Here is a 24,817-nt window from a genome sequence, read left to right as displayed (position 1 = left end):
CTGACATATTGATTGAATTGGCAATTACTTGTGATTAAATCGCTTGGATTTGACATTGCAACATGAGTACCTGGCGCTCTTGTTTTAGCCAGAGTTGTGTTAATTTAGCATCTGCATATTAGAAGACAGCATTTGCAAGAGGTGATGCAGACTCATAGACGTAAGTGTGTGTTTAACGTGTGTGTGTGTGTGTGTGTGTGTGTGTGTGTGTGTGTGTGTGTGTGTGTGTGTGTGTGTGTGTAGTGGTGTTGAGGGGGCTGTGGAAGGAGCTAATAGATGAGTGTCACTAATCTGTTTTGAGGGAGGGTAGTGATCCCCTTGAGTGCAGTGCTTAACTTCAACACACAATTGTAAAGATCCACCCACACAAATAAGTGCCATCTGAGAGTACTAAGCCTTGGTGGATGTTCAAACTGAGACAATGCTGTTTTCACTTTGTCTCATAACTATATTAGCTTTGAAGAGAATGAATTAGGGATACACCAGCATTTTACCTTAATCTATTGTGTTGGTAAATGCTACATTTTAACATATTTTTTCTGTACAGTACACATGGTAATAACATTGAATATGTGACAGTGCTGCAGAGTGACAGGAAGATGATGTACAGCACTGAGTGCACCCTGTGAGATTATGTGGCGCCCAGCACAGATGGCAGTTTAAATGCCACTCATTCTCTTCGCTGGGACCTTTGTTTTTGGCATCAGGCTTTGGGCTCAGATTGTATATAAGAGGTCCACTGCAATATTCAAAGAAACAGCGTGCAGAGCTGCTCTAATTTTATAATCGTGTCTCTTTTGTGTGTATTTTAAGTCTTTTAAAATTTCTGTCAGCAGTGCTTTTTGGTCAGACTCTTAAATTATACTCCTAAATAAATAATTAAACTCTTCACAGAAAGCATGAATGGAAACTCTGGAAGCACTTGCACTGAAACTAGTGAAACTAGCATTGCATTTAATGCTGCTACATTTCTGTGCACCACCCTTTTTCATTTACCACAAGATAGCTTTGAGGTCAACCCGAACCGGCTCCATGCCCTGCCTGCACCAGCGACACGATCAGCTCGGCTGATGAATGACTACCTGAAAAGCACAGTGACACAAACTTGAATTACTCTGCCGACCCTGCCGTGCATTTCTCTTGAAATGTCCCTTTTCTTTTACCTTGTGAGTAAATGAGCTTTCAGGCCTACAAGTGACCTTAACATTGGCGTAATCAACTCTTCAGGCTTCCTCCTCATCTTCAAGGCCTGGTGGCTATGCTAACGAGCTTTAGCGATGTTCCAAGGTTTCCTGCCAGTACCATGTCTATCCTCACTGTCGGAGTTACAGAGGTACTGTAGGCTGGAACGACCCCCCCCCACCCCACCACCATTGCAAACAGGCCCCCCTGTCTCAATCCATCACTTCACCCGCCTCATTGGTGCTCTCTTTCAGTCTTTTGGCCCTAGAGCACCTCAAGCATGCCACGACTCCATAATGTCGCTATTAGGAGAGAGGAAAGGGGGTTAGTTGGATGTGCTCTGCAAATAATAAAAGGCTGGTGACACAAATGTGAGATTATACTGTAGGTGTGTGGTTGTATGTCAGGGGAGCACATAAAACACAGAGAGAGTGAGAGCCCCAGTGAAAGGGAGCCGGAGACTAAGAGACAAAATGAAAGAGATAAAGCTCACTGATCGCTTAGATATTACATTTAACCCCTTGCTAATCTTCTCAGTGGTGCATCTGTCAGGCAGCGGAGATGATCAGATCAGTTGGTAAGGGTCTGAGCTGCGGCCCTTACCAGTAGCCTAACGACGACAACATGGGCAGCAAATCAGCGTGATGATCGTTATACTCTGCAGCCTCACATGAGTTAATGTAGTCCTCTACGTCAGTGTCGACACGATTCTATGAAGATCTAGGTCAAATTGCAGGCTGGCATAAATTTAAAGCAACTTTCTCGTCAGGAAAATATATAATGTATTTCACATGTAAAAACTGTTTTAAAAAAAATCTTTAACATGTATCCATACTGTCGGCCTCTTTAATCTTTGCTAGTCATACATCTGTGTTTGATCATGCATGTTGGCACACTTAAATCACTCCACATCACTTGTATAGGTGTGACAGATACAAATGTTAAACACTGTTGATGGGTCACAGCTTGGATGACTCATCAGAAACCTTATTGCTTGACTACTAGCTGTAGCTTAGCATGGCAGGACAAATAAAGACATAAAATAAAATAGAAATAAAAAGAGCAGAGAGGATGGGCTCATTACCTTGTCAGTGCGACAGACATATATGAAAAGATAAGACGCATGTCTCGTTGAGCCTTTGTTTGCAGTGTAAAATAGATTTGTTTGGCTGCAGCTTCATTAACGTTTTGGAAAACAGATGTATCTGTAGACTTTTGTCTTCGACGCTGTCTATATGGAGGTTTTGTCTCAGCTGAGTTTTGCAAACTGCACACCTGAGCCTTTAATCTTCATGACATCAGTCATCCTGTGCATGCTGCTGCAGAGAGAGAGAGGGAAAATATAATCTCTTGGTTCATGCATCTGACTCTGTCTCATTCCAGCCACACGGCAATTCTGTGTTATTATCTTGCTGCTATTTAGTCTGCAAGTTGATTACAGCACGCAAAGGTGGGGAACAGCAAATGGACCACAGTGTAACTGAACAATCAGAAAGATGTCAGAACATCAAATAAGGCACATAGAACACGTTTATTATGTTGACTACACTAGACACTTTGACTGAAAGCTTTGTGTGTAGTTCTCGGTGCTCTTAAATCAGGTTCCAGAGATGAACACTACCATTCATCCTGATGATTTTCAGGGCAAATTAGCAGAGCTGAGCTAAAAAGCTTTAAAAAAAAGAAAAAGAAATCGTTAAATACCACTCTTTGCCTTCAGAACAGCATCAGTTACGCTTTGAATGCTGCCTTACATGCCCTTAAGGTGTATTAAGAGATATATTGGATTGTTCTTTCCTCTAAGAAAGAGTTTACATCTTTGAGGGATGAAAGAGGTTGAGCAACAGTATCTCTCATATAGATTCAGTTGTATTTAGATGTGGTGGGGGCGATAGATTAGAGATTTCTACAGTACATGCTTTTATTTGCCTAACCCTTCCTTATTTTATACTCACACTGTAGGCACTTAGCATCATTTTTGCATTCTTCAAGTACTCTGTTTAAACACATGTCATTTAAAATAATGGGTATGACATTAAAGTACCCAGTCTAAGCCTTAATTTGAGTATACACTATACTTGTGTAGACGCTGCCCACTGAAATATCAAAGTGGTTCTGAACAAGAAGATGTCTATACAGGAAAACTATCAAACTGATGGGCAAGATTCTCGTTCATGAACAAAATATTATTTGCTTGCTTTTGTAAAACCTTGAGATGCCTCAGATGTCACGAATATAAGCTGCATATGTTTCTTCTACAAAAATCAAAAGAAAATGTACAACCATAATCTGACAGAATTGTTGCTACTACTTTATTACACCAATAAAAAAAACACTATTGGTCACTAAAATAATTAAAAGTGATAATGATTCACAATTCATTGGAAATAGTCTAGTGAAATTCCGACATTGCTATTTGATTGTGTTTCAACGGAATCATAAAAAACAGCAACAACGTAAAAAACCCAACAAAAACTGATGAAACTGGCTTTGACATATTCGTTAGCACCCTTCACTTAATATTTTCTTGCACAACCTTTTGAGGCAACTACTACACTCAAGCTGATTCTGTAACTATAAATGAGAAGTTTACACCCGTAGACAGCTATTTTGGTCCACTCTTCCTGAGAAAACTGCTCTAGATGTCTCAGTAACCTGTAAAAAACTTTCTGGAACTGGACAGCACATTTCACTGGGAAATGCTCAATAGTCTTGAGATTTCATCGTACCCTGGACACAACAATGAGATTTCAAGAAGAGAAAACGAGCCACTGTGAAAAACTGCGGATGCTCGATTTTAATGTCAGGGTTCTTTGCAATGCATCACTCCTCGTTGTTTCACAGTGGCTACAGTCTTCTTTTCTTGAAATCTCATTTTAGTGTCTGTAAACATGGAGGTGATGCAACTTGCCAGAAACACCTCGTTTTAGGTTTGTGTCTCTTTCAATATGCATTTTGAAAAATTCCAGCCTAGCTTTATTATTATTTGCCATCAACAGTGGAGTCCTCCACCATCTTCTCCCAATAAGTCCACTTTGACTCAAACACTGACAGATTGTGTGATCTGACAGTGATGATCTTTCACCCTTGAGTTCACCTTGAATCACTTAGGAAGTTGTTTTGGGCTGTCTGGTAACCATTTTTAGTATCCCTCGCTTCAATTTATCATCCTACAGCCAGGTCCAGGGAGGCTGTTCACAGCTCTGTTGACCATAAACATCTGAATGAAATTTGCAACGGTTCTCACATGAACATCAATCTGCTTCAAACATCAAGCAACATAGTAGTGACTTTTCTCCCTTTTAAATAAACAGACTGACTGACTGTAAGATTAAATACACATGTGATTCTAAATACAGGACACACTTTACCTTTAGCATGTCACAATAGTCAAACTATTGTTGTTTTTTCTTTGGCTAAAAACTAATTTCTTCCAGGCCCAGTTCAGTTTATTCATGTATTTATTTATTTTAAATTATTCTGTTTAACCACAATTTAAAAGCAATGTCTGATTTTTACAAGTTGATTTTCTGCGAATTATTCATGATTACTTTTCAAGTCATTTTCAGAATCAGAATCAGAATCAGAATCAGAAAGGGGGTTTATTGCCAAGTTTGTTAACACACACAAGGAATTTGTTGTGGTGATTGGTGCAATACAGTAAAAATAAAAATAAAAATATAAAAGCAAACAAATATATGGAAATAAACTAAGAGATAGAATAAAGTAAAATTAGTGACCATTGCAGGTTTTCCTCGCTGTAATGCCTGAGTGGGGGGCGCTGCCAACAATTATAATTGAGGAAACAAATTAAGCCACAGTAAAAATAGTAAATTAAAGAGTTAGTATAATTAAGAGAGCCTGTAGGTGTGGGTTAAAAGGTAAGTGGGAAAGAGTGGTTAGGATAAAAGGTGCTCTTGGAAAGAGGGTCTTCAAGAGGTTCTTGAAAACAGAGAAGGATGGTCCTGCTCTTGTAGCTTGTACGACCATTGAGAAACCACACAGGAGAATGATCTCGACTAAAATCATCTTGTGTGAAAAGAGGGAAGGCCAGTTGATCTTCTTTTGATGAGTGCAATGCATGGAAGGCATACATCTTTACAGCTGAGTTCAAATAAGCAGGTCAAAGTCACTTTGAGCACTTACAAAAGAGGTGTGACATATGCTCTTTTGGTTTGAAGAAAGACCAGACGCACTGGTGCGTTCTGAACCTTTTGTAGAGGTTTTTATCAACCAAGCTAGTAGGCTAGCCAGGAGGGGGCTGCAGTAGTCAAAGCTGAATATAAACATGGCCTGTGTCAAGGTGTTGAGTCACAAATCGATAAGGCCTGATTTATTCTGTCTCTTGTAAAGCACAGGGCTACACAAACATATGTAAAGCTTTGCAATGTAAGTAAAGTCATCTGGTAATGACAGATGTGGATCATTTCCATGGCACTGATATGAGAAGCCGTGCAAGCAGATAATCTGTCGTAGGGAGATGGTGTACATTTCAAAGAGCAATGCACTGTCAAGCACTGATCAATCACTGAGCTTTGGGGCACCCCTGTGAAGAGGCGATGGAATAATGACGTTTGTACTTGCCAAGAACCTCAAAAGGAATACCTGGTGAAATAGGATCAGAATCAGGAATGTTATATCCTTGAGATGCCCATTTTTGACAGTATAAATAGCAGTATGCAGTGGTTCATTTTATCGAATACAGCTGATAGGTCTGGAACAGGGGTAGGCAACCCTGGTCCTAGAGAGCCACAGTCCTGCGGACAGTATGGCTACCAGTTACCACTGACCAGGGGATCGAGGAAGGCCATGTAGTAGGCCTCATCTTATCACTAAAGAAGCTGAAAAAATCTTATGCATCTGTAAAAGACAGGTCAGAAGATTAACTAAACAAGATCCTTACATGTGAAACGTAGATCTCTGAGACTTTATTGAGCTGAATGATGTGACCCAGGGGGAGCATATAAATTAATAAAAATCATGTAGCAATTTTATAGGTTATCTCTGTTGGGACCTTTTGAATAAAAAGTAATGCAGAGCACACATTAAAAACAACAGAAAATGCTCCTTAATACACAAGGGTGTGAAGCGCAAGAGAGACACCTTGAGAGCTGTGCAACTTTTAAGAAGAGCATCGTGCTGTGTGTGGAAAGCCAGATCCAAGAATAGAAGGACTGAGCAATAACGACACTCAGCTGGCATGATTAGGCCATTAATTTATTCTGGATATGTACAAAAACATTGTCGAAACACCCACTTGAAGCAGGGAGCATGTCAAAATTTCTTCATATGTGATTACATGTGGGAGGCAGCAATTGTGGTAGATAAGCATTCTTCTTCACACCACATTGATCTTGGCGGTCTTTTCAGTGGCTTGGAGTTTCACACATTGTCCTCATAAAGCACTGGGATCTCCCTACAGGGCAAACACAGACTCCGCTGCCCAAACAGGGCGACTGTGTGCCAGGCAAAGAGAGGACACCTGTTGTCTCTGCTGGAACAGATAGAAACAGACAGAGTATGTAAATAAAGAGCAGGAAACATGACCCAACCCAGTGTTACTCTGCCCCTGGAGGGACAGTGAAGGTCCACACACTTAATGGCCGATGACACATTGCTGACCTGCAGCAACATACTCTGCAGGACAGATGGTGAGTCCTCCATTAAAGAAAATTAATTAAAAAGAATAAATAAAAAAAATAAAAAACATTATATATATATATATATATATATATATATATATATATATATATATATATATATATATATATATATATATGTATATATATATATATATATATGTATATATATATATATATATATATATATATATATGTATATATATATATATATGTATATGTATCCACCATTGTCATTGTCAAATGTGCGCGGCATATATATGTAGCCTATATATATGCATGCTGGATGCCCTTCCTATCTTCAAAGAGACATGGTTTAGTGGGGAGGAAGGATCTTTTGTAGTGGCATTGCAGCAGATCTGAGATGGCTTCTGACTGAAGACAATTCTGTTACTGAAATCTTTTGAAGAGGATCCTCAGTGTTGTCCATTGTTTGTTTGTCTTTTTTTTTCATTTTATGAAGCAGTTTTCTTTGCTCAATCAGCTTTAGAGGCTGCAGAACAGTCCCAAGTACAGAGTCCCCCTCCTCTATCAGTATGTTAAAAAAATTATTTAAGTCACTGGCTCTGATGCCTACTCCCAACAGATGATTGCGGACGATACGGATGATACTGAACTTTACATAATAGACTCATATATAAAGAATATAAGAAATATACAAAATTCTTCTGAAAGTACGAAAGGACCTAAATTTCCTCAAGAAATCCTGTCTGCTTGCAGAGAGCATTAGCGTCGCATCTCCAATCTAGTCTGTGAACACCAGGTGAACACTGAGGTTTTTGTACTCCTCCGCTACCTCCTTTTCTTCTCCCATGATAAAAATAGTATTTGACATATTCCCGCTCCTCCTAAAATCCAGTCACCTCTTTTGTCTTGCTCACATTCAAGGTGATACGATTGTTCCAACACCATGCCACCAAACGCTCCACCAGTTCTCTGTTCTCAGTTTATGGTCCACCACTGATACACCCGACAACTACAGAGCCATCTGAGCATTTTTCTGCAGATGGCAAGATGTCACGCTGTACTGGAAGGCAGAGGTGTGCAGAAAAGTGCTGCTACACACACACACGCACGCACATCTTTGTACATTAATTAATTAATTGTTAAACAATGGATATGATAGGTTATTACATGGTTATTATATGATAATTTTTCAATATCAAAATGTTGTGATGTCTCCTTTTTTTTTCAGAGACAGACTTTGAAATGTTATTGTTTTAACATCTGAATAATCCTGTGATGGACTGGTGTCCTGTCCAGGGTGACATTGTCCCCGCTAGGACACGTGGAGTAGGCTCCAGCCTTCCAGAACCCCCGAGAAAGATGAAGTTGTTGCAGAAAATAAAAGAACGAATGAATCAACCCATCAATATGAATAGCTGCTCCCTATGATAAGGTTCCTCACTCATGACACGGTTCTTCACACACACCTTCTGAGTGCCTTGTCACTGTCCTCTAACTGTGTTCTGAAACGTAGCTGTGACTGCAGTCCAGTCCTGCTTGCTCAGTGGATGATCCTTCATTTCCTCTCTAATCCAGAGGCTTCACCACGTGTCCCCATTGAAGGAGTCCCAAGGGATTGACCTATATACCTGCTGACTCTTACTGACCTGTCACTGCCGTGGCATGGTTGGGCCTGGCACACTGCTGACACATGTGGTTGGTCACACCTCTCGCTGCGCACTGTTCATTCAGGTTGATGCGGTGGCAGGATGGACTCTATTAGGGCTTGAACAGAATAATGTTGATCTGTGATCCTTATTCTGAACACTGCAGAGACAGGTGTGGGTTTCTGTGGTGGATTTTAACAAGACCGAATGAAAAATATGACTTAAAAAAAAAAAAAAAGAAAATCTTTGCATATGTGGAAATCTGTTCACGCAGCTTGTCAACATATTTAGAAGTCCTTTAATTGTTTCGAACATGTCTGGGCACCAGACTGTGAATGACATATTTCCCCACTCACCCTGAACTCACCCCGTTCACACCTGCTTGCCGGTGTGCCCCTGTGCACATGGTAGTTAATAATTCACAGTGATGCACTGCTCCCGTGACCTTCACTTGTTACGAATTAATTATGACCCCCTTTGTCGTATACCTCATTAATCTCTATGCGACTGAGAACTCGAAGGATTATTGTGATGATTTCTGTCTTTGTTGTTGCAAAGTGAAGTTGCAGCCCTTTGAATTACACTTTGTTGTGACTTTAAATGCTCACATGGCAGCTGCTTTTGTTGTGCCTTGTCAAAAATGATTTATATTAACTTAATAACCGAGGCTCTGTTGATGGGGACAAATGAGAAGGCTGTTGATGATTTTTTTACGAAGGTAAGAAGGAGCAAAGACAAAGTGACATTTTGAAATAACATTTTGAGAGGATTTGGGAAGAGAGGATTGTGCATGAAGCATGACTGTGTAACTGGAAATGCTTTATGTTGGCATAAAGAACTGTAATAATAATAAATAACCTGGGTCCATATCCCAAGTTTTTCTATTTTTTGTGAGTAGTTTGAAAGGCCCGTCTATAATTCCCACGTGCCTCTTTATTATACATATCAAGTGTAATGCCTTATCCTCCACTGACCTTTTGGGCACAGCATGCTGTAACATTTCAGCATGATAACATTTAAAATCCTGATGTTCTTCCAGCAAAATGCTATCTCAAAGAAGTGAAAGGACCTTCCTTTCCCTCCTGGTAATGAGTACCTAAAATACTACATCTCAGTGAGGTCTGTGACTGTATTTAATGACAGCTGACATTTCTTGCTCACAGCTTGTTGTCGGAGTCCTGGCAGAGACACCATGTGGAGAACTGACGCTTGCTGTGAGATGACTGACAGGAAGAGGGCTGTACTGAGTATGGCTTGCATACAGCACTGCTAGTACATGTGTTCTTGCGCTTTATGGACAGCCATTCAAATATATTGGAGGGTATGTGTGTGTGTTTGAGAAGTAAAATGGGGCATGGGCATGCTACTGTCACCACCTGCTGTGCAGGGACTAAGATGGAAAGGCAGTTCAGCCCTAGTGGAATAATTAGCATGAAGCCCCGAGTCTCTCTTTGCAAGTGCAATCTTGAGTTTTAGGTCAGCACGTTCGTGTTTCTGAATGGGTGTGTAAGCTCCCACGGGGCTCCACATTGTGTGCTCTCTGGCTCCCTCTATGGGTAGAATTTGTTAACGCGTTCCACAATAGTGTCCTGCTCTTGGTGTCTATGAAGAATGAAGAGCATTTGTTTCTTTACTTTGTGATTCCAAAAGAGAGGGTATGTAATCTAACTGTAGTATTTGGGCCTGATCTTTAAGCTAAAAATTCTAGTCAGTCTATAGAAAAAAAATAAAATAAATAAAAGATAGTTTAATGCCTAGAAGCAAGAAAATGTGGTGCAGACCACCGTTCACAGAACACAGAACAGCTGTGTAATTGTGGGCACCTGCAAGCTCCTGACTGACTCATCCATTGTTTGTGGGTGAAAACCATTTCCTTTGTGGTTTGCGGTACTCTCCTTTATGAAAACATTTTCCAGTGTGCTCATCTTCTTTGGCCAGGTTCCATAATCAAAGGAGAGACTGAAATACTGGTTTTTACTATCCAGCTGCAATCATTTGGCCAGTGGGAGTTGTAAATGAATACAAAAATTATTGAAAAGAAAATACTACTTCAGTATTTTTCAAAACAACGATAATGTTAATAAATTGGCAAGAACAAATATTTAGTCAACTGGAAGAATATTCAAGTATGTGAGCGGATGCATAATGAAATGGGATTTAACATTATGACCTCATAGCAAGAAAGTTCCTCCTCAGAATCTGGGCTTTTGTCCGTGGAGTTTGAATGTTCTCTTTTTGTCTGTGTTGCTTTTGAACCTTTCTTCCATCCAAGGTTCATTAATGACTACATTTCCTAGTAGGAAGTGTGAGTTTGCCTGGTTGGGTGTTTAATTGTTGGTCTCTGACTGGTGACCTGCACCTCACATTTGAAAACAGCTGATATTACATTTTAGACAGGCTCCCTGTGTCATTCTAGAAAGAAAGAAAAAGTCTTAAAAACCTAATGTATTCACATTACTTGCTCAGTGCCAAATAGCACTAAGACTAATGAGATATTTCCCTAAGGAGTTGGTTGAGATCAAAACAGGGTAGGCTGACTCACCAGATATAAGCTTTGGGTTGCCGCTTGCAGCTGGAAGTGCGTTTCATGCAAAAGTCTCATCCCCCAATGCTTTGTTGGCTATACTGTTTTGCTTGAGATCATCTCAAGCAAAACTGTCTCAATGAGATGAATGGTGGAATCACATATTTAATGTCCAAGATGATAGTGATTGATTTAACAGAATACAAACAAGTTGCTACACTTAGTGTTAGCATTAACAGAATGACTTATTATGAGTTAATCATACATTTGTTGACTCATGTCTCAGCAACAGAAATGTGAATGGGAGTCGGTTTCACATTTGGTGGGGACCTGAGTTATGAACAGTGATGTGGGGTCTTCACTTTTGAATGCCATGAATGTTAAGCAGCCACATTTTAACAATAGAACCAAGACATGGTCATTTCAATACTATCCAATCGAGTTATCTCTCTTACATGAATTACTTTAAACATTTTGGCCAATATGTTTAAAAAGATTCTGCTGGGATACAATATGAGCACATTCACCTGAAATACGTACTGCATACATTCTGATCTCAATCCATGTTTTCTTTTTATTTTGACAATACTTGTATGAATGGTGGATTTGTCTTCTTGTGTTTATTGGACTGTGGCTAAGTCCCTCATCAAATGATCCACCAAAAAGCATCATTCAATTACTTTTTATTTGTCTTTTACAATATACTGTAGTACTTTTAGCTATGGTTGTCAGTAGCAATTTACAGATTCAGATAAATAAATATGCATTCCTACATGATTTAATAATTCTTGCAGCAGATATGCACAGAAATCTGAATAAATGTACTGAGGTTTTGTGAGCATGTCATCTGAGTAATCAGAGATGACATGTCTCAGTGAGCTCCCGTAAAAGTGTGATCAATCTAAGAGAATGGGATCATCCTGTATGACCTTTTCCTTGTGGTAATGCCAATGTTCAATCTCTCATTACTTTGACGGTAAAGGGCAGCTTTTCTGGCTGTGAGCCAGCTACAGGAGCGTCAGTCCACTGACCCTGTTCACAGTGTCCACCTTATTAATCAAGACAAAGCAAGGTTCATAAACTAAATGGTCTCCCAGTTTCATTCATGAACGAGAATTTCTATTTTTTATTGTCAAAACCCCCCCACAAAATACACTTTCACGTGACTTGTGCTGTGATGGTGCTTGAGGTCATTTCCTGTTTTTATGAAGTAACATCTCCTGAAGTGATGTGCAAGCCAGTTGCTGTTTTTCTCATGAATCACGCAGGGTCATATTGCTGCAGCTGTATAATTTGCAAATGTGCATTGAAGGGTTGTAAAACTGCATTTCACTCTGTGTACGCATATGTGTAACTGTGGAAAAGGATCTGCTAGTGTTTATCTAGATTTAAATGTGTTGTACTGGTATTTGTGAGTGAGTAAAAGAGTGTACAAATCTCTGCATGGATTATCTCTCTTTTTAGTCGTCTTTTGTTAAAACAATTATTGTTTTTTCTCTCCAAATTGTTGCTCTGAGTGGAGAGAGATTTCTTAAATGAGAAATGCACTGAACTCACAATCCAGTACTACAGTCAGTTATCCTCCGAAATCTTCTTTTTGTTCTTTTTTGCCACATTAAAACCTTCTCATGTCTACGAAAAATGTTTGGGGTATTGCTCTACAATTCAATGAATGGCAGTTTATGAATATACAAATTTAGCCTCATCCTCATGCTTCTCCCGACACTGCCTCCCTGCCTTTTTTTTATCCTCTTACAGTATGCAGTGGCTAGTTTTGAAATTGTGGCAGTTAACCAGAGAAGTATTAAACTGATAATGTAGTCATTTCTTATCACTATTACAAATAAAAAGAAATCCAGAAATAATGGGTAATATAAACCTTTGGCTTGTCAGCACTGACAAAGTGCTACTGTTGGTTAAACCTTGTTCTCAGATCTTCATACGTTTGGTAGCTCGTATCATCAAGAGCAGGTGGCTGGGGTTGCACGTTGGCCGTTCAGTGTGTAAGAGATTTCATTATTCATCTCTTTAGTGGTTTTGGCATTAGTTTTACATGCATGGAATTGCTGGACACAGTGCATATGTTGTTCTGTTTTCGAGTCACAGTGAAGACGGCTTCAGAAGCACAGAGGATTTTTACACAGAAGAAAAGTGATTTTTCTCCACATTGTGTGTGTAGAGGTGGGAAGTACTGCCCACATGGCTTACTGCTGCACAAGCTACAGGCATCTACATGAATAATTTGTTACTTCCAGCTTTGGTTTGGCCTTGCTCCTCTCTCTCTATCACCCACACACTAATGTTATGCTGATTCAGGGGCTAAAAACGGGATATTGCCAATGCAAGCATGGCAGGAGAAAAGATGTAAGAAGTACATGCATAAACAAACAAACAAACAAACACAAATACATATATACAGACTGTGACAGGTTCATAAAGTTAATCAATGCATGTGTTGTACAAAGTAGACACACATAACAGACCTTTTCTGGTACTGTTATTGGACAGGCTCTGTAGGTATCTGTCGGTCCCAGTGTGTACTTGCAGTCCACAAAACATGCAGTCACCGGTTGTAAAAGAACTGGCACAGATGGCTAGCTCTGTGAGCGCTGCACCTGTTTATATATAGCCTTTCAGTAGAGCACTTGAGAGATATGAAAACAAAGCAAGTCTCTCTGTTCGGCGTGCCAGTGACTGTATCCATCCCTCCTGGTCTCACTTTAGACGGCATATTCATAAAGGATGTGGGCACAATAAGAACAATTTGATCTTGTGGAAAAAAAGATCTGATCAGTAAAAAAAATTGCACAAGACAACACATGTATTTCAGTGTTGCCACCTTATCAGTCTTTAGCGCATATTTAATTTTAACATGATACTGCATCTGAGAGTATCGTCTTGCCAAGTGATGAAGTTACGGGTAAATCAGAATTTTATAATAAACCCCCAAAGTTTTCATACAGTTTGTTCATATTATATCTTATTATATTCAAAGAGAAAAATGTTGACCGCAGTTTGTTCACTGCCATGATAAATATATTTTTTCACATTGTACATGATTGGAATAGCAAAGAGGGAGCTGCACAATCTAACTGTCATGTTGCATGAGAACTGAGATTTTATGAGCTGTTCTTGCTGTGCTGTTACCGCAGACATGTGCTGTGTGTTGATTTTGGATCAATTTTTATATGGAAATGTCTTTCTCTGGAACCAGGCTTTAGTAAATATCTGCTAAATAGAAATAAAATCAATAATCATCAATGGTGGCCTCATTCAAAGTAAAATTCTTTGAATGATTCTTTTAATTATCAACTAATTTAATCACTAAGATTAAAATATATCTTTATAGGCCATTTTTTTCACCACCATTGTGCTACTCCAAGACCTGAGTTTCATTGGGGTTGTCAGCTTTTCTCTGTTGTTCATATAACTTATTAAATTGATGTTGCAATATGAGGAACATGTAAGTAAATTTTTTTTGATTCAATCATTTATTTGCAGCCTTCGTTGATATTTTAAATGTTTATACTGCAGTAAAGATGTCCTCAGATACATTCACAGAACACCTGGGCTGATTTTTATTTAATAGTTGTTACAGTACATGTTGTTAAATCATGTGTTTATGCTTTCAGCGTGTGACACCAATAAAACACATGATTTATTGGTTAGATGGTAATCAGGTATTGAGGGGGTTTGTCACCTTATTTGTTTTGTTGGACAAGTCTGCAACACACAAATGCTCCATCTTCAGGCCCGAAGCACAAATGATTAACAAAGAGCGGTGCTAGAAAAGTGATGTCTCCACCTCTATTTTCTGCTTTCATAACCTGCAATAGAACCGTCTCATTCCAGTGAGCACCTTCATCGATCTTTTGCATTGACCTGACAGGGAATCTGTTTATGTTAATATCCTGCCTTTGATAGGTTTTGTTCTAGATTTTTAGCAGTGTCTGTATCCATAACTACGACCAAACACATGGTGAGAGTGACTGTGAAGGGCAAATCCTTCTCTCATGCAGCAAGAAGGTTCTCTGTAGGCTCTATAAAAGGTCTGATGATTGTTGTACTCCTTGGCAGATGTGTTCATTTGTATTCACACTACACTCTTCTTGTGTACTTTGTCTGAGAGTGCTTAATGTTGTCAAAAGATTAAGTCTTCTTGGAGAGATGAAGGGCCTTGTTTGGACAGGGTTTCATACTCAGTTGTTCAAAGTACCTTCTAATAAGTCCTTGTTGCTGCAAGATCATCTATAAAGAAGTGTTTTTAATTTATAGAGAAAAGACATACATATATTCTTTCATGCACATAACATCATGATAATATTTTTTCAGGCACCATGTATATATATCACTCTGAACACAAAAATTTTGAGCATAGTGCGTGTTTTATTACCAATGTTTCAATTTCTCTTTTTGCATTATTTGTTATTAGCACCATGCAGAGTAGAGGTAATTGTAAAAAAAGTGGTTTTAGTTCTTTAATGTTCTAATACATATGGAAAGTAGAATTGACAACAATAATCAATATACTTTTGTCACAACTTTGCTAATTCTTGTTTTCTTTGTCCTTGTTTTTCAGAAGAAAGAATGGCTTTGCTTAAACTGCCAGACTCAGAGGGCTCTGTCTGGAAGCCTGGGAGATACTCCAGCTCCCACGGCACAGCCTGCGGGATCCCCCCAACCATCCACACCAGCCAATCAGCAACCGCCTCAGCAGAAAGCACCCAATCAACTTTCAGGGCCTAGCGCCACAGGTCCTCAACAACAACAGAAACCAACGGGTCCCCAAGTAAGTGGCCCTATCTCTAATGTGAAACAGGCTGGACCTGCCTCTCAAACACGTGGGCTCAGCCAAACTTCCTCACAAACCAAGGGTTCAGCTCAGCCAGCCTCCCAAACTAAGGGTCAAACACAAGCTTCTACGCAAAGTAAGGGGCCAGCTCAAGTTAAAGGTCCTAACCAGACACACGCTCAAAGTAGAGCTCCTTCACAGTCCACTAACCAAACGAAGGGTCAAAGTCAGGCCAAAGGGCTGACTCAGACAAAAGGATCTGCTCAACCCTCTGCTCAGACTAAGGGCCCTTCTCATGCTTCTGGTGCCAAAGCTTCATCCACCACTGGTAAAGCTGCACCGGTCCATACCAAGGCCTCAACCCCTTCAAAACCAGTACCTACTCAGTCTAAACCCACAGGTAACACCCAGGCCCGCAAACAGACACAAAGCCAGGAGAAGACTAAAGTTGCATCAAAATCTCTAAAAGAAGACGTCAAGGCCTCACCAAAGAAGGCAATGTCAGAGACTATCATTCCTGCAAAAGATATGAAGACAGCTCAAGATGTACAGAAGTCAAGACGCCATGAAGTGAGCTACCTGCAACTTCTTCGCCTTTACTTGTTGCTCTTGATTCACCATTTTGATTTATTTTGCTGCATCAAATAATTGGAACCATATCTCAGAATCACCATGCTGTTGGTTTTTTTTTTCTTCATTTTTGGGCTTATCCAAGCTCTTCTTCTTCTTTCCCTTATTCACAATCATTCTTTCGATAATTCCACCAACTTCATTTCTGTCATATGGTCTTATGGCAAATCTTCAGCACTGTTTAGGCTAGTTATAATTATCCTCAACTTTTACTGTTCCAAGCAATAATATTGAGTTATTTAATTATTACATCCTACTAAAGATAGCCTACTAAAGCAGTTGTCTTAATCATTATACCATTTAATTATCACCATCTTCAAATCTGTTATCATTAATATCCATATTACTCTAATCACTAGGCCTTTTCTCCTTTATCATCATCGGCTCAGTAGCCATCCCTCATCTTCAGCCTGATCCTCCATTTTGCTGCTTTTTTTTGGACATATGTATTTTTTCTAACAAATGCAAGCTTTCTATGTAATGTTACACTTTGTTATGATATTTTAACCATTCCAAGCATGCTCGTTATTCTTCAGCGGTTCGAAGAATGCAATTGTGAATGCATCAAATATGACAAACAAGCATGTAACCAAAATGACATTTGTCTGTAGACATTTGTATGTTCTGCTGTCTGTTTTATTCACACTGTGTAAGTGTATTTATCCATCTGTGTGCACATAACACTTGAAGGCAAACTCAACGCAAATACATACAATTTGTTCAGTAGTAAAGATAATTAAAATGATCTAGATTGATATAAAGATGATTTTTTTCTGTAGAAAGTGAAAACCATTTCAATAAATAAGTTTCAACTTTATGAAAAGTCAAATTTGCTTTCTTTTCACAACTGAGTGGCAACACACAGTGGATATTTGCGTTATATTAGCCTATGGTGTTATGATAGGTTGTTGGTTGTTTCCAATGTAATGATTCTCTAATATTGCTATTAGAGACTATTTCATCTGTAGTAGGTGTAATAAATATATTTTTTTCACAATCACTACAAATGTTCATTAAAAATGTTACTGCGAATGACATGGATGAAATAGTGGGATATGAGACATGCACAGACATGCACTTATTTAAATTGCTTATGAGTGCCTTTTTTGGTTTCTGACCCCTTTTCTCTTTGTCCCTTCTTTAGGATTACAACAAATCAAGTACACACAGTTTAAGTGACACTGGATACTCCTCAGATGGGATCTCCAGCTCTCATGGGGAAATTATAGGTCAGATTCAGGAAGAAGGAATCAAGCTCAGTGAAAGAGGTGCCTCCATCCCCTCAGAAATCACCAAGTTAGAGAGTACCATGAAACCCCTGCTAGAATCAAAGACTGGCATGGACCAGAAGCACAGGCCTCATTCACTTTCTGTGGGACGTCCTGACGATGATGCAGCAAAGGATGAATCAGAGGATGACCTTAGTTGTAAGCTTAGGCATGATTACGTAGAAGACAGCAGTGAAAGTGGTCTCTCACCATTGCCAGTAAGACAAAAGAAGTCGCATAAAGAATCGAAAGATGAGGAATACATGAGACGACAGATCATGGAGATGAGTGCTGATGAAGAAGAATTAGAAGAATATGGGACCCAGAAAAGTAAAAAGACACATAAAACCACTGAAGAACTAAAAGAGAAAAGACGACTCTCTCACCAGTCCAATAGTTTTGAAGATGACACGAAAGCATCAGAGGGTGGTTATACAGCAAATGAGGAGGAAGATGTTGTAATGGCTGGAGGGCTTCGACGTTTTAAGACCATTGAACTGAATAACACGAACAGCTACAACCGAGACATTGAGCTCAGTAGTGAGCATGACCTAAGAGAGCCAGAGCTTGAGATGGAGAGTCTCACCGGTTCTCCAGAGGAGCGATCTAAGGGAGAATATTCATCCACTCTCCCCGCCACCACTCCCAGCTATACCTCTGGAACATCGCCCACATCCGTGTCATCAATGGAGGATGACAGTGATAGCAGCCCTAGTCGAAGGGCACGTTTAGAAGAGGCAAAGCAGCAAAGGAAGGCTCGTCATCGGTCCCATGGGCCACTGCTCCCCACTATCGAGGATTCATCTGAAGAGGATGAGCTCAGAGAAGAGGAAGAACTTCTTAGAGAACAGGAACAGATGAGAGATCTGGAACAACAGCGGATTCGAAGTACTGCCCGGAAAACAAAAAGGGACAAAGAGGAGCTCCGGGCACAGAGGCGGCGAGAAAGGTCAAAAACTCCCCCTAGTAATCTTTCCCCCATTGAAGATGCATCACCAACAGAGGAGTTGAGACAGGCTGCAGAGATGGAGGAGCTTCATAGATCATCATGCTCTGAATACTCCCCATCTATGGACTCAGAAGCAGAAGGTTTTGAGATTATTGGTGGAAAGCTTTACAAATCAGGAAATGAATTTAACCTTCCAACCTTCACATCACTCTACTCCCCAACAGAGAAAACGTCACCATCTGATAAAACCTTAAAAAGTGCAGAGGAGGTCTATGAGGAGATGATGAGAAAAGCACAGCTTATGCAGAGGCAGGCACAAACAGTTAATAAACAAAAAGCTGCATCTCAGCCAGATGGTGGACATCATCTCGACGCTGGGACTTCTCTAACCCCTGGTTCAAGTCCAACACAGGTTACTGCTCCTATGTCCTTTTCCACAACTGGCAGTGATCCAAGGATTGCTGGTATTCCTGCAGCACATCATCTATCAAAAGAAACACAGAACAGAATGATGACACAAAGTGCCAAAATTGAAGGTGTTGTTGGAGTTGCAACAACCAAAGCCCAAACAAGTCAAACAGCCCCAACTCGACTGGCAGGTACTACAGTACCTTCTGGCAATAGAGGAAGCACTCAAAGGCCAACACAAGCAACATCTGACCCTGGATCATCTTCCTTGACCTCTAAAGTATTTTCCCTTTTCAAAGGTCCCTCCCCCCCGGTCTCCCCCACTACTTCCCCTGCACAAAGTCCAACACATACACCATCTATGCGTCCCACTGGCGGTGGTGGCAGGCAGCTGCCATCTTTGCCTAGTGGTGCTACATCTGTTCCAGCATCCCATGGAGCTCAGACACCTCAAAGGACAATGTCACCACGTCTTGTACGACAACAGTCTTCTCAAGATTCACCAGTGATGGTGATAACCCTGGGCTCTGAATCAACTAGTCCCGCCAAGCCACTCACTGTGAATTCCTCCACTTCTCCATTGTCATCACCAACTGAAGCCAGCTGTAAAACATTATATAGCTCACAGCCCCCCTTAGCGAGTTCAACAACATCACAACAAATACGTCCCTTGCAACAACCACAAAAACAATCCTCTCAGATGGCTCAAAACATTGAAAAAGTTGGTATTAGTGCTACAACAGCGAGTGCACAAAGTCATTGCTCTGCAGACAGTGTATTAAAAATGCCACACACTGTAGGCAATTCAAAGGTTGTTGCCCAGGGCCAAACACATCCAGTTACTAATGTTGTAGATCTGAGAGCTCCTTTGAGGCCAGCTCCAATTATTATGACAGACCAGGGGATGGATCTAACCTCCATTGCCTCTGACACAAGAAGGTACTCTTTAGGAGCAGAGCAGTCGACTATTAGGCACACAGCAGTGCAGCCTCTTATTATGAACCTGAATGCGCAAGAACAACCCCATGTGTCTGTATCGACACCAACAACAGTTAGCATCACAGCTGCAGGTTCAGTTTTCATGTCCCAACCCAAATATCCAGTGGTGTATGGAGATCCTTTGCAAAACCGCGTTGATCTAGGGCAGGGTGTTGGGTCAGCTGTATGTTTAACCCAGAGCAAGCCAACAGTTAGTGACCCATCTATTCCCAAAATTGATGCCTGCCTGGAAAATCTAGGTATACAACAGCAACAACTGCAGTTACAGCAGCAAAAGCTTCTGCAGCAACAACAGCTTCTTGAGCAACAGCTCCAGCAGCACCATCAGCAATCTTCTTTTGCCCGCTACAATTTAGCAAATCAGGTGCAGCCACTGTTGATGAAAAAAGACCTTGTAGTGACCCAGACAAGCGGCTCCCAGCCTGCAGTGACTGCGAGTGCCATTCTTAGAGTATCGCCCCTGGCTCCCCCTTCAGTGTCTGGGGCTCTTACTTCTAATGTACCTCATGAATTGCATGGTGGAGTTGCATTAGAGCTAAAAAACAAGCCAACAGTAATGAACTTGTCCACAAGTAAACCTCATGTTATGATGGTACAACTTGATGAGAGTAACACATCACAAACTGGAACCGTGACCCAGTTGGTAAAGCAAGAGGAGCAGCCTCTCCCTCCCCCTCCCCCTCAGGTCTTGGACTTAACTGGACAGATAAAACCAGAAAACCAGGTTGCTTGTTGTGATGTTGTTTACAAATTGCCATTTGCTGGTTCCTGTTCAGGGTCATTCACTCAGAAGCCTACTACAGTATCCTTAGATAAAACTCCCACCGCTGAAACGTCTCAGTCCGCCCACCAATCACACTACAGTGTCAGCCAACAACAACAACAACACCACCAACCTCAAATTACACAAGTATTGAAAGAGGAACAGAAATCATTTCCAACACATATAGTCCACTCAGGAAAAATGCAGCCCTCCATGTCTGATACTAATCTCCCTTCTGTGACTGATGCCGGTCATTATCAGAATAATGTCCAGGGGAATCAGGCAGTAAATCTTAGCAGTATAAATCAGGTTTATGATGGCGGATACCTTGGCATGGGAGCACAGTATGGTTCCTACACTGACTTGCGTCACCAAGGAGATTTTGCAGGACCTTCATTACCCCTTCGCCGATATGGTTCCATGTCAAACATCAACTCTGATTATGCCTACAGTTCACGTGACCAGACAGCATCACAGGACTCTAATCTGGCTCAATACAGTGCAACCACCGCAAGGGAGATCAGTCGTCTGTGTGCATCTCTCAACACTGTCGACCAGTTTGGGGCTCGTTATGGAAATAACCCTGAAATGTTAGCATATGGGGCTGGAAGAGGTGGACCTTTAGCAAAGCTAAATCTCCATCAGAGTTTAGCATCAATAAGAGCAAATTTACTTTATGGGCCAGATGGAAGACCAACAGCAAATGGACAGACCCTAACAAATCTAATAAATGCTAGGCAAGCTAGCATTCGTGCTATGTACCCTATGAGAGGAGGTGATGGCATGATTTATTCCACGATAAATGCTCCCATAGCTTCAACCTTGCCAATTACTACACAGCCTGCTCCAGTTCTACGTCCTATGCCAAGGGCAATTTATAGACCATACCCTACAGGTGTAACTGCTGTACCTTTGGCTAGTCTTACCAGGTTGCCTCAAGTGACTCCCAGGATGCCTTTGTCCATACAAGGACCATATTCTTACCCTCCTCCAAATCAGTATCCTACTTCAACCACACCATCAGGAAGTATTCCTGCAGAGAGTAGCTCACAACAGGAAACCCCAGTTTACCTAGGGAAGCCTTTAACAGGAGTAGCTGCACAAATAGCTGCAACAATTCCACCAACTCCAACTGCTGCACATTTAGGAACTCAAAATGTACCTGTCCCTGGTATACAACCCACAGCAGATCAGCAAATAGATGGAACTCAACTGTCCTCACAGAGTAATAGTTCTCCCTCTCAAGCTCAAAGCCAACTCCCAATTGTCCAGCCGGTACAGACTCAAATGCAGCCACAGCAGATACCTAATCAAACTGAACCTTTATCTCTGACTCAAATCCAAACCCAAGGTAAACCAATTAGTCAGTTGCAAGGCCAGCCACAAGCAACACCACATGGAACTGCCCAAGCGACTATTTCCAAACATTCCCCTCCCTTGGATATACCAAAAGGTAAGGAAGATGAGCGGCTGAGTCAACAACAAGAGCACATGCTGCAGTTAGAGCGAGAACGGGTTGAACTGGAGAAATTACGGCAGCTGCGTCTACAAGAGGAGCTTGAAAGAGATCGTATGGAGCTTCAGCGTCACAGAGAAAAAGAACAGCTCCTTGTTCAGCGAGAGATTCAAGAGCTGCAGACAATCAAACAGCACGTTTTACATCAACAGCAAACAGAGCGGGAGACACAGCTCATTATGCAAAGAGAACAACTGGCCCAACAAAGAATGCAACTTGAGCAAATTCAGTCTCTGCAGCAGCAGCTCCAGCAGCAGTTGGAGGAGCAAAAAAGACAAAAGACTGCAGCAGTAGAGGCGGCAGCAGTTGCAGCAGCTGAAGCTGCAGCTGCATCAGCTGCAGCTTCAGCTGCTGCAACTTCTGCCCAGGGTGGTATACAAGGGGTAGTTGTTGGAGGAAGCACACCTCAAGGGTTCATTATCTGTGACCAGAGTGGTAGAGTCATTCAACAAGATGGGCAGAGTGTTCAGTTTTGGCAGGATGGGCAAGTGGTCCAGGCAGTGATGGCTGGTCGACCTATTCATAGCTCAGCCTCTGAAATGTCTTTGAGAAGCAGTGACAAACAAGCTGATTCTAAGATCATGAAAAAACAAAATTCCATGCCTCGGTTGAGAGATGGCTCCGAGGAGGACTCTGTGAGAAGAATTACAGACAGCTGTGTGCAAACCGATGATGAAGATGGAGAGGAAAGATTCATAAATAGGCGCAGAAGAACAAGGCGTATTGCAGACTGCAGTGTACAGACTGATGAGGAAGACCAAGGAGAATGGGATCAGCAACCAGTAAGAAGGAGACGGTCTCGTGTTTCCAAGCACTCTGAATCCAGTGGTGAGGCGAAATCCGATGGATCATCTAAAGTGGCTTCTGCAAGTATAGCTATTCAAACAACTAATGACTCTTCATGCCAAACAGAGCCAGACCAACTTGGCAGGGTTTCACCTGCGATTCACATTACTGTGGCTGAGACCACAAAGGTTGACCTATTACATTACATTGCGGCTCCTGAGAGGACTCATAAAGGAGAGAGTCTAGCCTGCCAGACAGAACCAGAGTCTCATTCTCAGGGAGTTGTCACCCCTCAGCTAAGTGTCCCAACAACCATCAGCCCATACTCAACAAGTCTGCATATAGTAGGTGCAAACACATCAGAACCAGCTTCCCACAGACTCCAAGGAGTTGCTAAATTTGAAAGGAGGAAACCAGACCCTCTAGATATTGGCTATCAACAGCAACCAAACGAGTCTCCTTCTCGCCAGCCGCCAAAATCTCCTCAAGTGTTATATTCCCCAGTATCTCCTTTGTCTCCTCATCGCATGTTAGAAACAACCTTTGCCTCCCAGGAGAAGCTCAACAAGGCCCATGTTACACCACAGCAGAAGGCCTTTAGTCCTGAAACTCCCCAGCGCCACCAAACACTGCCAAGACCCATAAAAAGTGTGCAGCGCTCTTTGTCTGATCCAAAGCCTCTCAGCCCAACATTGGACGACCCTGCAAAGAACAGATTCTCTCCATATCATCAACAAGCTTTGTCCAACAGTCAGGTACGAAATTATTATTATTTATTAATCTATTTTATTTTAAAGAGCATTTATTTGGTAACAAGTCATGTGAAAAAGAAATCGAGCCTTTTTTAATTCTTCAGTTTTACACAAAAAGGTCTTATCTGGCCTTGGAGGGTTGCGGCCTAAAACCAAATGAAGGTATTAAGCCGAGGTATGTCAGTTATCCTGGCTGAATTTAGCTTTCAGTTGGTTGTACAAAAGCAGGGGTGAATAAATTACCACTGAGATTATTCTGTGCAACTAGCCTAGTTGAGTCCAGGTTTACAAACAGGATTTCCTAATCCCGCTGGTGTTTGCAGCTGTCGCTCTAATCAGAAATAAATTTGATTTAATCCGACAATTATTCTTGATTTTCCGTGGATATGTTAAATCATTTTCATTAGGCTTCATCAATATTTTACTGACAAATTATAACTTGGGTTAATGATGATCATGATAGTTTATGATATAAATATATAGGTGATGGACTTGATGAAGGCTGATATTCATACTGGGTCAGATAGTTATTCAACAGCTTAAAAATATTTCTCTTTAATATTACTGCACCTGTTGAGATGATTATAAAAGGTTGAGGTTACAAATATGATTTCAGTAAAGTCATTAATGATGGCATTATTCCAGTCCAAATAAAGTCTCATTCATGTTATGTGCGTTTCTTTCACAATAGTGTGCCTCTTTTAAAATTATGCTTTGGACAATAATTCTTAGAGGGTCTTTCCAATGGGAGACAATGTTTCAGAACATGTCAAACCCCATGGTGTTTCCTCACGACTTCATGAAGGTAATTTTTTCTCCAGTGACGGTATCTTTGTGTGTCTTTTATTATATTTAATTTATCAACAACATATACAAGACAGTCCAATAATGTACAAAGCAGGAGAACAATAACAAAATGCACTTGTTAAAATATTGAAAGGAACTACCTTAAACGTCAGGGTTTAAGGTAGTTTTTTGAGAGATTGTCCAGGTTTG

At 40.9% G+C, this 24,817-nt stretch overlaps 1 protein-coding gene across 5 annotated transcripts in view; it reads left to right on the top strand.

Annotated features, from left to right (window-relative positions):
• Nucleotides 1–24,817, top strand: part of bsnb (bassoon (presynaptic cytomatrix protein) b) — an 86,549-nt gene that overhangs the window by 45,879 nt on the left and 15,853 nt on the right. For 4 of the 5 annotated variants that reach the window (XM_061727202.1, XM_061727201.1, XM_061727200.1 and 1 more), the window contains exons 4-5: nucleotides 15,538–16,320; nucleotides 17,525–23,824. In XM_061727202.1, the coding sequence (XP_061583186.1) occupies nucleotides 15,538–16,320; nucleotides 17,525–23,824 (7,083 nt within the window). The remainder of the gene's footprint in view (nucleotides 1–15,537; nucleotides 16,321–17,524; nucleotides 23,825–24,817) is intronic. The other variant, XM_061727203.1, reaches the window with a different exon arrangement.

This window comes from Cololabis saira, chromosome 8, assembly GCF_033807715.1.
Source record: "Cololabis saira isolate AMF1-May2022 chromosome 8, fColSai1.1, whole genome shotgun sequence".
In the NCBI taxonomy this organism is placed as follows: domain Eukaryota; kingdom Metazoa; phylum Chordata; class Actinopteri; order Beloniformes; family Belonidae; genus Cololabis; species Cololabis saira.
Note: the sequence above shows the minus strand (reverse complement) of the source record. Positions and strands in the feature narration are given on the sequence as shown.